Raw genomic sequence first — 15,644 nt, 5'->3', positions numbered from 1 at the left:
CATGAAACGAGTATTGGGGGAGTGTACAAATGTAATAGATAAATATTTCATTGTTCATATTAGGTTTTTTTCTTGGGTTAATTTTTACATTATTTAGCATTGAGCTTTATCCCTAGCTTCCTTATATTTTAGTTTCTGTAACTACATAGTAGTTGGTAATAAGCTAGGAAATGTATATCTATGGCACCAATTGTAGGCAAATTTTTCTTTTGTTTCTTTAAATGGTAAATTATATCTTCTCAACTTGTTTGTTCGTAACAAGTTAAATATTTAAAAAGCATGGAGGGGTTTAACTTCAGACACATTAGTAAATTTCTTTTGCATTTGTGAAAGCCCTTTTACATCTCACCAGTGTATACTGAATTATGAGCATGTATTGATCGCGTATCTTAAGAATGTGATTGTGAAGAGTGTGTGCAATCAGTGAGATTTTGAAACAAGGAAAGAAGCTAAAAAAAAAAAGAGAAGAGAAAATGACAACTACTAGAGGAGAGCGCATGTCCATCTTTATTCTTTTCCAGAAAAGAAGTAAATAGCCTTTGACCCCATGAATTTGCTCTGCTAATTCTCCCCGCCACTATCAGTCTAAGTTCCCGTTTGATATCAAACAACCAAGTAGCTGGCTTGAGTAACCATTGCAGCCTTCTCTGAAGTCTGAACTAATAATCTCTACTTCAAGAGATTGACTCAGCATTTCAGAATCATACTAGGATGCAAGATTGACTCAGCATTAATCATTATTTAGGCCCTCCAAGACATGTTTATTTTTATATCAGCATAGCCCACAAGGTTATAACCCCAGTCAGAAAAATCCCTGAACTCTTATTTTCTCAAACTGATCATGAAGATATCCGTCCTCAAACTGATCGAATTGTATCAAGTAATGTAATACAAGAAGAATGATAATATGAAGTTCATGGTAAACACTGGCACACAACTTTTATGCCAAAAGCGGTCTTATTAACATTACAACTTGCATTAAAAATCTCGAACGTTTCTAACAAAACATTCAATATTCAAATCCTCCTATCTCTAATTATTGATATATAAAACCTACTGCAGTTAGTTGTGGGTTCTAAGTCACTAAGAATTGCTTGATTTACCAGATTGCAATATTCATGACCTTCCGTATGATATTGATTGCAAAAAAAAAAAAAAAAAAAAAAAAAGACGAAGAAGAAGCATTTGTACCTATTATTTGGTTTAAATTTTATTTTCATTTTCCAAATTTCATAAGTTAGAATTTTTTCCCAAAAATTTTACAAGGCATCAATTTCATTCTTCCTTATATCCATTGATAAAGAAATTGCACATGTGGAAATTGGACTAGAATAAATTTAGTAATAAATAGACAATTATGAAATTGATGCTTTTCATTTCTTTTTAAACTGTAGTTTTTTAAATTTAATGAATTAAAATTGAATGTATACTAAAATTTAGGTTTTGTGGACTAAACTCCTATGCGAACCAAATTTTCAGAGTAAAAAAAAAAGTATTCAAGTAAGAAAACAAAATCTAAACAGTAGATCTCATTATTTGTGAACTCACATATTTCAATATACAAAGATCTAAAGAAGATTTTTTGTAGGTAGGTGGAAGCAGACACACTACATGTTATAATATAAACTTACCCGTTAAATGGTTGATGAGATTGCCAAAGTTAGCTCTCTCGCTCACTCTCTCATATAACTTTTATAATAATTTGTTTGGTTCGGTTAATTTAATTTTGAGAACTAGTTTGTTTTATTTGGGAGGGTGTAAAATAGGGTTATTAAACATTTACATTGGTGTAGTGTATAAATTTTGAAAAAAAAAAATCCAGTGTCCCTTAAAAATAAAAATTGAATTTAATGAAAAATATTAACAAATACTGTAACTTCAATTTTTGAACAAATGCGAATATCTGAAAAATTATTTGAGGAAGAGCAGGTGATTGAGTTCTTCATCACTTTTAGATCTTTTTCTCGTACCATATGTGTCATAACCTCATTCCAATTATATAGATGATTTTTTTTTTATAGAAATTAGTGGGATTGATCTTGGGCCTATAAATGAACCAAACTGCTTAAGAATAGCTCAAGCTCAGATAAAAAAAAAGAGTTTTTTATTTTTTATTTTTTATATTTGTTTATTTTATAAATAGGAAAAATTACAATTTATCTACATGTAATTTGGTCAAAATTTAAGTTACTTACCTGTGGTTTGAAATTTGACACTTTACACACCTGAGGTTAGCTCAGTTAGAGTTCTATAAACCACCATTGTTAAAAACATGGTTAAAAATGTAATTTTATTTCACTTTTATGTCTCTCTCATCCAAAAATGTAAAAATACAAGATCAAATAAGATAAAAAATAATCCAGTGGAACACTTGCATTATGATATTTCAAACCACAGGTAGACAACTAAAATTTTGGTTAAACATCAGGTGGGGAAAGTGTCAAATTTCAAATCATAGATAGACAACTTAAATTTCAGCCAAACCATAGGGGGGTAAGCTGTAATTTGCCCTAAAAAAGTCAAGCTCGAGCCCAAGTTTAAGCTCGATTATTAAACGAATTAAGCTCAAACATAAAAATGTGCTTTTAAACAACTCGTCAACATAAGACTTGATTTAATTATATATAATATGATATTTTTATACATATACTTGTCTAAAAATATGTTTATAAAGGCTTTGTTAAGAATATTGTGTTTATAGATTTTTTTTTTTTTTTTTTTTTGGGTTGTTGATAGAATGTGCTTATAGACTTCAGATTGAATTGTAGTATAAGTTTGTGTAAAAATATGTTTATTTATGGATACCCATTACCTAGGCCCAAATGAGGTAACGATGAAATTCTTACATTTTCATTATTCCTATGATTCCAGAGCAACAGCGATGTTGAGGAAAAGCCGGCGATTGAGTTCTTCGTCAGCCACAATCTCTCTAGTTTCCCTACAAAGCATGAAACTTTAGACCCTTTTCTCATATGGGTGTCTCTAGTTCTGCCAATATACACACTTCTAGCTGCAAAAACACAGCTCCGCCACACACAGTAATGGCTATGAATATGATTAGGAAGAGCCAGTGATGCCTATAAGTTTCCCACAAAGTTTTAAACTTTAGACCCTTTTCTCACATGGGTGTCTCTAGTTTTACCAAAGAAAACAATATACACACTTCTAGCAGGCCAAAACATAGCTCTGCTGAACCTACAGTAATGTGTTTTATTTCTTTATCAGCCAAAATTTCTCTGATTTCACACCGAGTATCAAAATTTAGAGCCTTTTCTCACATGGGGTTCTCTAGTTTTGCCAGAGAAAGGAATACATGCAATTCTCGTAGCCTAAATGAAGCTCTGCAGAACATAAAAACCGCTGGTATGCCTCTCTCTTCATGTGTGTTTGAATATATGTACATATATATGCCTTTTATTTATTGTAATTTTTGGATTTTGGGACCAATAGGTGCAGAAATGGAAAAGAGCATATACACACTTCTCACTATAGACCGTTGGGAGTCACTCAACCACATGGAATATAGGTTGGCTTCACTTAGACCAGTTCATGGGAGGCTGGCCTTGAAATTCCTCAACTGGGTTATCAAGCAACCTGGTTTGGAACTCAATCATCTTACCCATATACTCTGCATTACAACACATGTACTTGTTAGAGCTAGAATGTACGACTCTGCCAAATCAATTTTGAGGCACTTATCACAAATGGGTATTGGGACTAATTCAGTTTTTGGTGCTGTTATGGACACTTACCCTCTTTGTAATTCAAATCCTGCAGTTTTTGACCTTCTAATTAGGGTTTATATTAGAGAAAGGATGGTTAGAGATGCTGTAGAAACTTTCTATTTGATGGGGTTTCGGGGATTTAGGCCATCGGTTTTTACGTGTAATATGATTCTAGCTTCAATGGTGAAAGATAGGAGAGCCGGGTTGGTTTGGTCTTTTTTCAAGGAAATGCTTGGAAGGGAGGTTTGTCCTAATGTTGCTACTTTTAATATATTAATAAATGCCTTATGTGTGGAAGGGAAGCTAAAGAAAGCCGGTTATCTGTTAAGAAAGATGGAAGATAGTGGTTACATTCCAACTATAGTTACTTATAATACTTTGCTCAATTGGTATTGCAAGAAGGGACGATACAAAGCGGCACTTGATCTCATTGACTATATGGGATCTAAGGGTATTGAAGCAGATGTTTGTACATATAATATGTTTATTGATGATTTGTGTAGAAACAACAGGAGTGCAAAAGGTTATTTACTGCTAAAAAAGATGAGGAAAAAGATGGTATTTCCTAATGAAGTGACTTATAATACTTTGATTAATGGGTTTGTTAAGGAGGGAAAGATTGGAGTTGCTACTCGGCTTTTGGATGAGATGATACTACTANCTCTTATTTTCTCAAACTGATCATGAAGATATCCGTCCTCAAACTGATCGAATTGTATCAAGTAATGTAATACAAGAAGAATGATAATATGAAGTTCATGGTAAACACTGGCACACAACTTTTATGCCAAAAGCGGTCTTATTAACATTACAACTTGCATTAAAAATCTCGAACGTTTCTAACAAAAACATTCAATATTCAAATCCTCCTATCTCTAATTATTGATATATAAAACCTACTGCAGTTAGTTGTGGGTTCTAAGTCACTAAGAATTGCTTGATTTACCAGATTGCAATATTCATGACCTTCCGTATGATATTGATTGCAAAAAAAAAAAAAAAAAAAAAAAAAAGACGAAGAAGAAGCATTTGTACCTATTATTTGGTTTAAATTTTATTTTCATTTTCCAAATTTCATAAGTTAGAATTTTTTCCCAAAAATTTTACAAGGCATCAATTTCATTCTTCCTTATATCCATTGATAAAGAAATTGCACATGTGGAAATTGGACTAGAATAAATTTAGTAATAAATAGACAATTATGAAATTGATGCTTTTCATTTCTTTTTAAACTGTAGTTTTTTAAATTTAATGAATTAAAATTGAATGTATACTAAAATTTAGGTTTTGTGGACTAAACTCCTATGCGAACCAAATTTTCAGAGTAAAAAAAAAAGTATTCAAGTAAGAAAACAAAATCTAAACAGTAGATCTCATTATTTGTGAACTCACATATTTCAATATACAAAGATCTAAAGAAGATTTTTTGTAGGTAGGTGGAAGCAGACACACTACATGTTATAATATAAACTTACCCGTTAAATGGTTGATGAGATTGCCAAAGTTAGCTCTCTCGCTCACTCTCTCATATAACTTTTATAATAATTTGTTTGGTTCGGTTAATTTAATTTTGAGAACTAGTTTGTTTTATTTGGGAGGGTGTAAAATAGGGTTATTAAACATTTACATTGGTGTAGTGTATAAATTTTGAAAAAAAAAAATCCAGTGTCCCTTAAAAATAAAAATTGAATTTAATGAAAAATATTAACAAATACTGTAACTTCAATTTTTGAACAAATGCGAATATCTGAAAAATTATTTGAGGAAGAGCAGGTGATTGAGTTCTTCATCACTTTTAGATCTTTTTCTCGTACCATATGTGTCATAACCTCATTCCAATTATATAGATGATTTTTTTTTTTATAGAAATTAGTGGGATTGATCTTGGGCCTATAAATGAACCAAACTGCTTAAGAATAGCTCAAGCTCAGATAAAAAAAAAGAGTTTTTTTATTTTTTATTTTTTATATTTGTTTATTTTATAAATAGGAAAAATTACAATTTATCTACATGTAATTTGGTCAAAATTTAAGTTACTTACCTGTGGTTTGAAATTTGACACTTTACACACCTGAGGTTAGCTCAGTTAGAGTTCTATAAACCACCATTGTTAAAAACATGGTTAAAAATGTAATTTTATTTCACTTTTATGTCTCTCTCATCCAAAAATGTAAAAATACAAGATCAAATAAGATAAAAAATAATCCAGTGGAACACTTGCATTATGATATTTCAAACCACAGGTAGACAACTAAAATTTTGGTTAAACATCAGGTGGGGAAAGTGTCAAATTTCAAATCATAGATAGACAACTTAAATTTCAGCCAAACCATAGGGGGGTAAGCTGTAATTTGCCCTAAAAAAGTCAAGCTCGAGCCCAAGTTTAAGCTCGATTATTAAACGAATTAAGCTCAAACATAAAAATGTGCTTTTAAACAACTCGTCAACATAAGACTTGATTTAATTATATATAATATGATATTTTTATACATATACTTGTCTAAAAATATGTTTATAAAGGCTTTGTTAAGAATATTGTGTTTATAGATTTTTTTTTTTTTTTTTTTTTGGGTTGTTGATAGAATGTGCTTATAGACTTCAGATTGAATTGTAGTATAAGTTTGTGTAAAAATATGTTTATTTATGGATACCCATTACCTAGGCCCAAATGAGGTAACGATGAAATTCTTACATTTTCATTATTCCTATGATTCCAGAGCAACAGCGATGTTGAGGAAAAGCCGGCGATTGAGTTCTTCGTCAGCCACAATCTCTCTAGTTTCCCTACAAAGCATGAAACTTTAGACCCTTTTCTCATATGGGTGTCTCTAGTTCTGCCAATATACACACTTCTAGCTGCAAAAACACAGCTCCGCCACACACAGTAATGGCTATGAATATGATTAGGAAGAGCCAGTGATGCCTATAAGTTTCCCACAAAGTTTTAAACTTTAGACCCTTTTCTCACATGGGTGTCTCTAGTTTTACCAAAGAAAACAATATACACACTTCTAGCAGGCCAAAACATAGCTCTGCTGAACCTACAGTAATGTGTTTTATTTCTTTATCAGCCAAAATTTCTCTGATTTCACACCGAGTATCAAAATTTAGAGCCTTTTCTCACATGGGGTTCTCTAGTTTTGCCAGAGAAAGGAATACATGCAATTCTCGTAGCCTAAATGAAGCTCTGCAGAACATAAAAACCGCTGGTATGCCTCTCTCTTCATGTGTGTTTGAATATATGTACATATATATGCCTTTTATTTATTGTAAATTTTTGGATTTTGGGACCAATAGGTGCAGAAATGGAAAAGAGCATATACACACTTCTCACTATAGACCGTTGGGAGTCACTCAACCACATGGAATATAGGTTGGCTTCACTTAGACCAGTTCATGGGAGGCTGGCCTTGAAATTCCTCAACTGGGTTATCAAGCAACCTGGTTTGGAACTCAATCATCTTACCCATATACTCTGCATTACAACACATGTACTTGTTAGAGCTAGAATGTACGACTCTGCCAAATCAATTTTGAGGCACTTATCACAAATGGGTATTGGGACTAATTCAGTTTTTGGTGCTGTTATGGACACTTACCCTCTTTGTAATTCAAATCCTGCAGTTTTTGACCTTCTAATTAGGGTTTATATTAGAGAAAGGATGGTTAGAGATGCTGTAGAAACTTTCTATTTGATGGGGTTTCGGGGATTTAGGCCATCGGTTTTTACGTGTAATATGATTCTAGCTTCAATGGTGAAAGATAGGAGAGCCGGGTTGGTTTGGTCTTTTTTCAAGGAATTGCTTGGAAGGGAGGTTTGTCCTAATGTTGCTACTTTTAATATATTAATAAATGCCTTATGTGTGGAAGGGAAGCTAAAGAAAGCCGGTTATCTGTTAAGAAAGATGGAAGATAGTGGTTACATTCCAACTATAGTTACTTATAATACTTTGCTCAATTGGTATTGCAAGAAGGGACGATACAAAGCGGCACTTGATCTCATTGACTATATGGGATCTAAGGGTATTGAAGCAGATGTTTGTACATATAATATGTTTATTGATGATTTGTGTAGAAACAACAGGAGTGCAAAAGGTTATTTACTGCTAAAAAAGATGAGGAAAAAGATGGTATTTCCTAATGAAGTGACTTATAATACTTTGATTAATGGGTTTGTTAAGGAGGGAAAGATTGGAGTTGCTACTCGGCTTTTGGATGAGATGATACTACTTAATCTTTCACTGAACTGTATTACTTACAATGCTTTGGTCGATGGGCAGTGTAAAAAGGGTAGTTTTGAGGAAGCATTTAGACTTCTGGATATGATGGAAGCAGAGGGATTGCAGCCTAATGATGTCAGTTATGGGACTCTTTTAAATGGGCTGTGCAAGCATGCCAATTTTGAATTAGCAAGAAGTGTTCTAGAGAGAATGAGGATGAAGGGGATGGAGGTTAATTGTATTTCTTACACTGCAATGATTGATGGATTATGCAAAAATGGGTTGCTTAATGAAGCTGTGCAGTTGCTCAATAAGATGTCCACGGAATGTGTCGATCCTGATGTTTTCACATTTTCAGTGCTCATAAATGGATTTTGCAGAGTGGGGAAGATAAAAAATGCAAAGGAGATATTATGTAAAATTTATAAAGCTGGACTTCTACCAACAATATCATATACTCAACATTAGTCTATAATTTTTGCAAGATGGGAAATATTACAGAGGCATTGAGAGTCTATGCAGCTATGAATATCAGTGGCTGTGATGTGGACCATTTCACATGTAACATGTTGGTTACTTCTTTATGTGGGGTTGGAAAAGTTGTAGAGGCAGAAGATTTTATGCAACACATGAGTAGGGTAGGCCTTGGTCCTAACTCTGTCACTTTTGATTGTATCATAGATGGCTATGGAAATTTGGGTGACGGGTTAAAAGCATTTTCTATTTTTGATGAAATGAATAGATTAGGTCATCACCCAAGTCCTTTTACATATGGGAGTTTACTGAAAGGACTATGCAAGGGGGAAATCTGGGGGAGGCAAAGAAATTTTTGAATAAACTCTATCACATTCCTTCTGCTGTAGATACTGTTCTCTACAATACAATACTCGCTGAGACATGTAAATTGGGGAATTTGCAGGAGGCAGTGGTCCTTCTTGATGAGATGGTCCAGAATGGTTGCTGCCTGATAGTTATACTTACACTATTATTCTTTCTGGGTTATGCAGGAAAGGAAAATTGGTTGCTGCTATCTTGTTGTTGGGGAAATTGATGGAAAAAGAAACTTTATCTCCAAATATGGTATCATATACCTGTTTGGTTGATGGCCTTTTTAAGGTCGGGCAATCAAAGGCAGCATTGTATCTTTATGAAGAGATGGAGAACAAGGCCTGAACCCTGACACTGTTGCACTTAATGCAATTTTAGATGGATACTCAAGGATGGGAAAACTGGTGCAAGCAAATAATCTTTATTCTACTATGAGGAGCAAAAGTTTGTGTCCTAGCTTGGCTACATATAATATTCTCTTGCATGGGTATTCAAAGAAACATAATTTGGTAGCATGCTCTAGGTTGTTCAGTATTATGATGAGGACAGGTTTTCTGCCTGACAAATTAACTTGGCATTCTCTTATTTTTGGACTTTGTGAGTCTGGTATGTTGGATGTTGGTATCAAAATGCTGAAAAAAATGACAATGGAAGGTGTTATAGCTGATCAGTTTACATTTAACATGCTTATTGCCAAGTGTTGTGAAACTGGGGAGATGTCAAAGGCCTTTGATCTGGTTAATATTATGAATTTTTTTGGTGTATGTTCAGATGTAAATACCCAAAATGCCATCTTAAATGGACTGGTTAGAACTTCATCTTTCGGGAATCTCATATTCTTTTGCATGACATGTTAGAAAAGGGTTTCATTCCGAAGTGTACACAATATATCACTCTAATCAATGGTATGTGTAGAGTGGGAGATATACAAGGAGCATTCAAGCTGAAAGATGAGATGGAAGCACTGGTATCAGTTCCCGTGATGTTGCTGAGAGTGCTATGGTTAGAGGGCTTGCACGAGGTGGGAAAATTGAAGAAGCCATGCTGGTTTTTAATTGCATGCTTCAGATGCGACTCATTCCAACTACTGCAACTTTTACATCTTTGATGCACATTTTGTGCAAGGATGCAAACCTTAAGCAGGCTCTAAAGTTGAAGGGCATTATGGAACATTGCGGTCTGAAGCTTGATGTTGCTGCTTATAATGTTCTCATTTCAGGTCTTTGTGCTAATGGTGATGGTGTGGTTGCATTTGAACTTTATGAAGAGATGAAACAAATAGGTCTCTGGCCCAACACCACCACCTATGCTGTTCTCATTGAAGCCATTTCAGCAGAAAATAATATTATCAAGGGTGAAATGCTCTTGAGGGACTTGCAGGAAAGGGGATGGATATCTTGGGATTGGGATGGAAGCACCCAACAATTAAATGAGGGATTGATAATTGCCATGGAAAAAATAAGTTCATTGAGGAAAAATAGAAGGAAGCCGAAAATAAGTAGGAAAACAATTTAATTTGATTGGGTTCACAAAACATAAATCCCTTCTTCTGGACTTGTGGCAGATGAGACTGACACTGGACTTCCTTTATGATGGCAGTTGTGGTACTCATGAACAGATGAACTGCTACTTTTTTTCAATAATGTCCGTTATCATGTGGTTCATATGGAGGTGCTTGGAAGGGACACAGGTTTCGTCTGAAAAACAGAAAGAATAACGACTATATGGTTTTATTCCTCGTTATCAGGAACAATAACAAAAGGATATCTCGGTATCTGATCTTCTACTTGGAAATTCATCCAGTGACCTCATGGTTTCCAAAGAAGCCCCAAGAAGCATCAAACATTTCCAATGAGACCCATGGAGCAATTCTTAGATAGCAAGCACTAGCTCCCGCGAAGCATAAAGATTGATCAATGTCCATATTGCAAACCCAACAAAAAAACCACCACAACACCACAGCAGCCACGATGTGGTTCAACCACGAACCCAATGATGGAGACGGCCTTCTGGGCATGTCAGCTAACTGCCTGTCAGATATTCAACTACTTCACTTGTCGCTTTCCAATTTGAAAAGTCATGCCACTTTTTCAGGGAGCCTCTGAATGTGTCCTTCCTTCTCAATGCCCATGCATCCAATGCTTGCATTTCTCTCTTGTACCAAGGTACACTGACTACTTACTTTAGCATAGCTGCACCTAAAAAATTATAATTTTACCTCTTTTCTCTCCCTTCCTGTCAATGTTGCCAATTCCGCTTGAGGTTATAAATCCAAGATGGAATCTTGATGCATAAGATGTGATTCAAATATGTTGTGTCCTTCAGTTTTGTTCCTCATTTAATTTTTTAACCAATTATACATTTTCTGTTCTGTTTAGGTGATACACACTGCGCTTCATGCTTGGACATCATTGGAATTACCAAACCCTGGGGTTGACGGCATGGAAGGTTTTACTCTTTGATGTGTTGATGCTGGGTTTTGAAGTGTATAGACAAGAAGTAAGACATTAGATCAACATTCTGAGCTGGTCTCGACATTAGATCAACATTCTGAGCTGGTCTCGTTATGCCAACATGAGTTGCATTGCATTCAGTGCAAGTCCATTTTCTTTCTTCTTCTTCTTCTTCTTCTTTTTTTCAATAAATGTGTGTGTGTAGTGACTGTAGTCCTTTAATTTCTTTGATATTTGAAGCCTTAGGGGTCCCACATTGGTAAGGATTTGGATATCCTGGTTGATGTGGACTGTGGAGAAAAAATTTATAATGAAGTTTTGGCCCCATCACCTTTGTTATATGGTGTGGAATAAAAGGACTGTTAGAATTCAAGGGTCCTACCAAAAATAATCATTTATCAAAAGGTTTTCTTTTTAACTTTTAGAGCAACTTTCAGAAGGAAACTACAACTTGTTTGTAGTCATATCAGAGCAAACAACTAATAACGTTTGTCCGTATTTTAATCATTTGAATTAGCAGGAGTACTGTATTTGTAGGGAACCTTTGGTATACAGCCAACCTGTATGCTCCATTGGGAGACTCCCATGTATAATCTTGTTTCCTCCCATTTCTTTGATATTGGTATGCTAAGTTATTAAAATGTTTGGATAATTCAATTTGGAGAAACATGAATTTTGTTATTGACAAACTATAATTCATCTTGACGGACCGTAAAAATGTAATCAGTTATCTTGTTCTGTGTTCTTTGGGTCTAACTTTTTCTCTTATTCCAAGCTTCACTTCACATTATTACCATTTGCTCCTAATCAATTAACTTCTGACAGAGTATGTTGCACTCAGAAAGCCTAAAACACAACAATCATTTTGTGAGCAATGAACTACAAAACAATCATTTTAGTTCTCAATGTGGGGGTAATTTGCTGATGGCCAGTTGCAGTAAGAGCTTTTGAAGATACTCAGACACGATATGATTAAACTTATTTCCAAAGGTATCTATCAGATTTTATGTGAAGAAATGTGGGTATGATTTCATTTTTGTTATGAAAGTATATTCTTTCTCATCTACAGGTTTCCTTCTTTATTCTCACATTTTGATACTTAATGAGCATCTTGGTTTAGATATATCCTGATAAGTCCTCTTAGTTTTAGATTTGTTTCTCACAAATACCGCCAAAAACAGAACTAGAAGATGGAGCCTCACAGCAGGGGGTGTCAAGCAATAAGGGCACATCTCTTCACATGCTGCTTGAGAGAATCTTTTTTTTTTTTTTTTTTTTTTGGGGGGGGGTCATGTCAGCTAACTGCCTGTCAGATATTCAACTACTCACTTGTCCGCTTCCAATTTGAAAAGTCATGCCACTTTTTCAGGGAGCCTCTGAATGTGTCCTTCCTTCTCAATGCCCATGCATCCAATGCTTGCATTTCTCTCTTGTACCAAGGTACACTGACTACTTACTTTAGCATAGCTGCACCTAAAAAATTATAATTTTACCTCCTTTTCTCTCCCTTCCTGTCAATGTTGCCAATTCCGCTTGAGGTTATAAATCCAAGATGGAATCTTGATGCATAAGATGTGATTCAAATATGTTGTGTCCTTCAGTTTTGTTCCTCATTTAATTTTTTAACCAATTATACATTTTCTGTTCTGTTTAGGTGATACACACTGCGCTTCATGCTTGGACATCATTGGAATTACCAAACCCTGGGGTTGACGGCATGGAAGGTTTTACTCTTTGATGTGTTGATGCTGGGTTTTGAAGTGTATAGACAAGAAGTAAGACATTAGATCAACATTCTGAGCTGGTCTCGACATTAGATCAACATTCTGAGCTGGTCTCGTTATGCCAACATGAGTTGCATTGCATTCAGTGCAAGTCCATTTTCTTTCTTCTTCTTCTTCTTCTTCTTCTTTTTTTCAATAAATGTGTGTGCAGTGACTGTAGTCCTTTAATTTCTTTGATATTTGAAGCCTTAGGGGTCCCACATTTGTAAGGATCTGGATATCCTGGTTGATGTGGACTGTGGAGAAAAAATTTATAATGAAATTTTGGCCCCATCACCTTTGTTATATGGTGTGGAATAAAAGGACGGTTAGAATTCAAGGGTCCTACCAAAAATAATCATTTATCAAAAGGTTTTCTTTTTTCTGGTTCTTTTTAACTTTTAGAGCAACTTTCAGAAGGAAACTACAACTTTTTTGTAGTCATATCAGAGCAAACAACTAATAACGTTTGTCCGTATTTTAATCATTTGAATTAGCAGGAGTACTGTATTTGTAGGGAAACTTTGGTATACAGCCAACCTGTATGCTCCATTGGGAGACTCCCATGTATAATCTTGTTTCCTCCCATTTCTTTGATATTGGTATGCTAAGTTATTAAAATGTTTGGATAATTCAATTTGGAGAAACATGAATTTTGTTATTGACAAACTATAATTCATCTTGACAGACCGTAAAAATGTAATCAGTTATCTTGTTTTGTGTTCTTTGGGTCTAACTTTTTCTCTTATTCCAAGCTTCACTTCACATTATTACCATTTGCTCCTAATCAATTAACTTCTGACAGAGTATGTTGCACTCAGAAAGCCTAAAACACAACAATCATTTTGTGAGCAATGAACTACAAAACAATCATTTTAGTTCTCAATGTGGGGGTAATTTGCTGATGGCCAGTTGCAGTAAGAGCTTTTGAAGATACTCAGACACGATATGATTAGACTTATTTCCAAAGGTATCTATCAGATTTTATGTGAAGAAATGTGGGTATGATTTCATTTTTGTTATGAAAGTATATTCTTTCTCATCTACAGGTTTCCTTCTTTATTCCCACATTTAGATATATCTTGATAAGTCCTCTTAGTTTTAGATTTGTTTCTCACAAATACCGCCAAAAACAGAACTAGAAGATGGAGCCTCACAGCAGGGGGTGTCAAGCAATAAGGGCACATCTCTTCACATGCTGCTTGAGACTTAAAAAAAAAAAAAAAAAAAAGGGGGTGGGGGGGTCAGGATTTTGAGTGAACTCTGTCATCTGGTCTACTGCTTGGAAGATCAGGACAAAAAATCAGTGGCACATGGTGACCAATATGTAAGTTAATCTCACACAGAAAACACATTATTTGTCAATGGACAAAATTTAGATGCAGTTCATTAGGTATTGTACTTGAAGATTCCCAATTAAATTCAACACATGGCTGCATTGACCAATGCAACGCAAACAACGTTATTTTTTTGAAGCACAATTTAATTCAATGTACCTATATTTGAATATAATTGGAGAATCTAAGTTACAATACCTAAAGAATTGGACCTAAGTATCACCCTTTGTCAGTATAGATTTTTTCCTGGTAAATGATTTTTTTTTTCCCTTCTTTCCCCAGGTCATGATTTTGGGAAGGCCAGATTACTCAACAATAAAGAAAGCAGCCCAACAAAGGTGGATGAAGCAACTTGTTTGTGAAACAAGTTGGCCTGTGTGGGAACCATAATGGTAGTGGTGTGTCTAAAATTTATTATAGTGTGCCTCAATATTTCTCTTTAATCTGTACCCTATAGTGGAGGCATGAACTAGGCTGTCATAAAAATTTGTCGAGGGACTACCATTTTACAAAAATATAATGCATTGTTATTGCGTGGCAGACAGAATCTAACAATTTTATCAGACTATTATTGACTTCACAATTATAATTTATAGTATAACCATGATTGGAGCTCCTGTAATTGTTGTCATGTGTCGTGCCTTGTGCTCATAAGCCAGATTCTTTTCTTGATTTTCTCATTTATAAGTTTCTTGGAATTTTACAAACTAAATAAAAATTGAGTTTCCTTATTTCACATTCAAGCTATACCTCTTGATTATGATTTTGAGAGCTTATAACTTGTTCTTGCAAGTCTTGCCGTTTGGATGGCAAATTATTTTTGCTGAAAATTAGCAAAATTACAGTTATACCTAGAAAAAGTGAGATTTTAAAATGTTGAACATGAGTAAATAATTGATAAAATGAAAAGAAACAAAGTTAAACTAAGTTCACTACAGATGAGTTTTGGACAAAACACATATAGCCTTTGGTAGCCCCCTATCTAGATGAGTAATAAAACTAACCAAAACCTAAGACCATCAGCAAGAACTCAATGCAATCCCAATTACATAAACAAAGAAGCAATGTCTATTCTTGTTGTGGCATCTATACTCGGGGTAATTTGTAGAGTAACATTATTGTTAGCAACTATTTTTTTAGTTTGCATGTTTTGGAAACATTTTATCAAACTAATGTCTCGAGTGTTAAAGGGTCGAGATTAGTGACGAAAATTGAGTCTTTCAGACTTGAGTTCAAATCCGATGTGGAAGAAAAAAGACACGTGGAAATTGAGTTTGTAAAACTTGAGTTCCACAAAAAGGAGAAGAAGAACAAAGAA

At 34.5% G+C, this 15,644-nt stretch overlaps 2 protein-coding genes and 2 long non-coding RNA genes across 5 annotated transcripts; all 4 read left to right on the top strand.

Annotated features, from left to right (window-relative positions):
* Window positions 1-2,781: 2,781 nt before the first annotated feature.
* Window positions 2,782-4,406, top strand: LOC136070426 (pentatricopeptide repeat-containing protein At5g55840-like). Its single transcript, XM_065780370.1, has 2 exons — window positions 2,782-3,363; window positions 3,451-4,406. The coding sequence occupies exons 1-2, from the start codon at window positions 3,123-3,125 to the stop codon at window positions 4,404-4,406; spliced, it is 1,197 nt and encodes a 398-aa protein (XP_065636442.1). The 5' UTR covers window positions 2,782-3,122.
* A 1,951-nt stretch (window positions 4,407-6,357) lies between these two features.
* On the top strand, window positions 6,358-11,644 carry LOC111994257 (pentatricopeptide repeat-containing protein At5g55840). Its single transcript, XM_024026136.2, is given in 9 exon segments — window positions 6,358-6,934; window positions 7,023-8,378; window positions 8,381-8,740; window positions 8,743-8,898; window positions 8,901-9,107; window positions 9,110-9,589; window positions 9,592-9,750; window positions 9,753-10,938; window positions 11,152-11,644. Coding segments are annotated over 8 exon segments (3,495 nt in total). The 5' UTR covers window positions 6,358-6,693; the 3' UTR covers window positions 10,289-10,938; window positions 11,152-11,644.
* An 888-nt stretch (window positions 11,645-12,532) lies between these two features.
* Window positions 12,533-14,198, top strand: LOC111994249 (uncharacterized). 2 transcript variants are annotated; one of them, XR_010631662.1, is made up of 4 exons: window positions 12,533-12,666; window positions 12,881-13,101; window positions 13,795-13,959; window positions 14,126-14,198. It is a non-coding gene; the product is annotated as an uncharacterized LOC111994249 (long non-coding RNA). The 2 variants fall into 2 exon arrangements; XR_010631661.1 differs by having other exon boundaries at window positions 12,881-13,959.
* Window positions 14,199-14,225: 27 nt separating this feature from the next.
* On the top strand, window positions 14,226-14,943 carry LOC136070416 (uncharacterized). Its single transcript, XR_010631654.1, has 2 exons — window positions 14,226-14,316; window positions 14,609-14,943. It is a non-coding gene; the product is annotated as an uncharacterized LOC136070416 (long non-coding RNA).
* The last annotated feature ends 701 nt before the right edge of the window (window positions 14,944-15,644 follow it).

Source organism: Quercus suber, unplaced genomic scaffold (assembly GCF_002906115.3).
Source record: "Quercus suber isolate HL8 unplaced genomic scaffold, Cork oak 2.0 scaffold_233, whole genome shotgun sequence".
NCBI lineage: Eukaryota > Viridiplantae > Streptophyta > Magnoliopsida > Fagales > Fagaceae > Quercus > Quercus suber.
The sequence above is the reverse complement of the archived record's forward strand: the minus strand, read 5'-3'. Positions and strand labels throughout refer to the sequence as shown.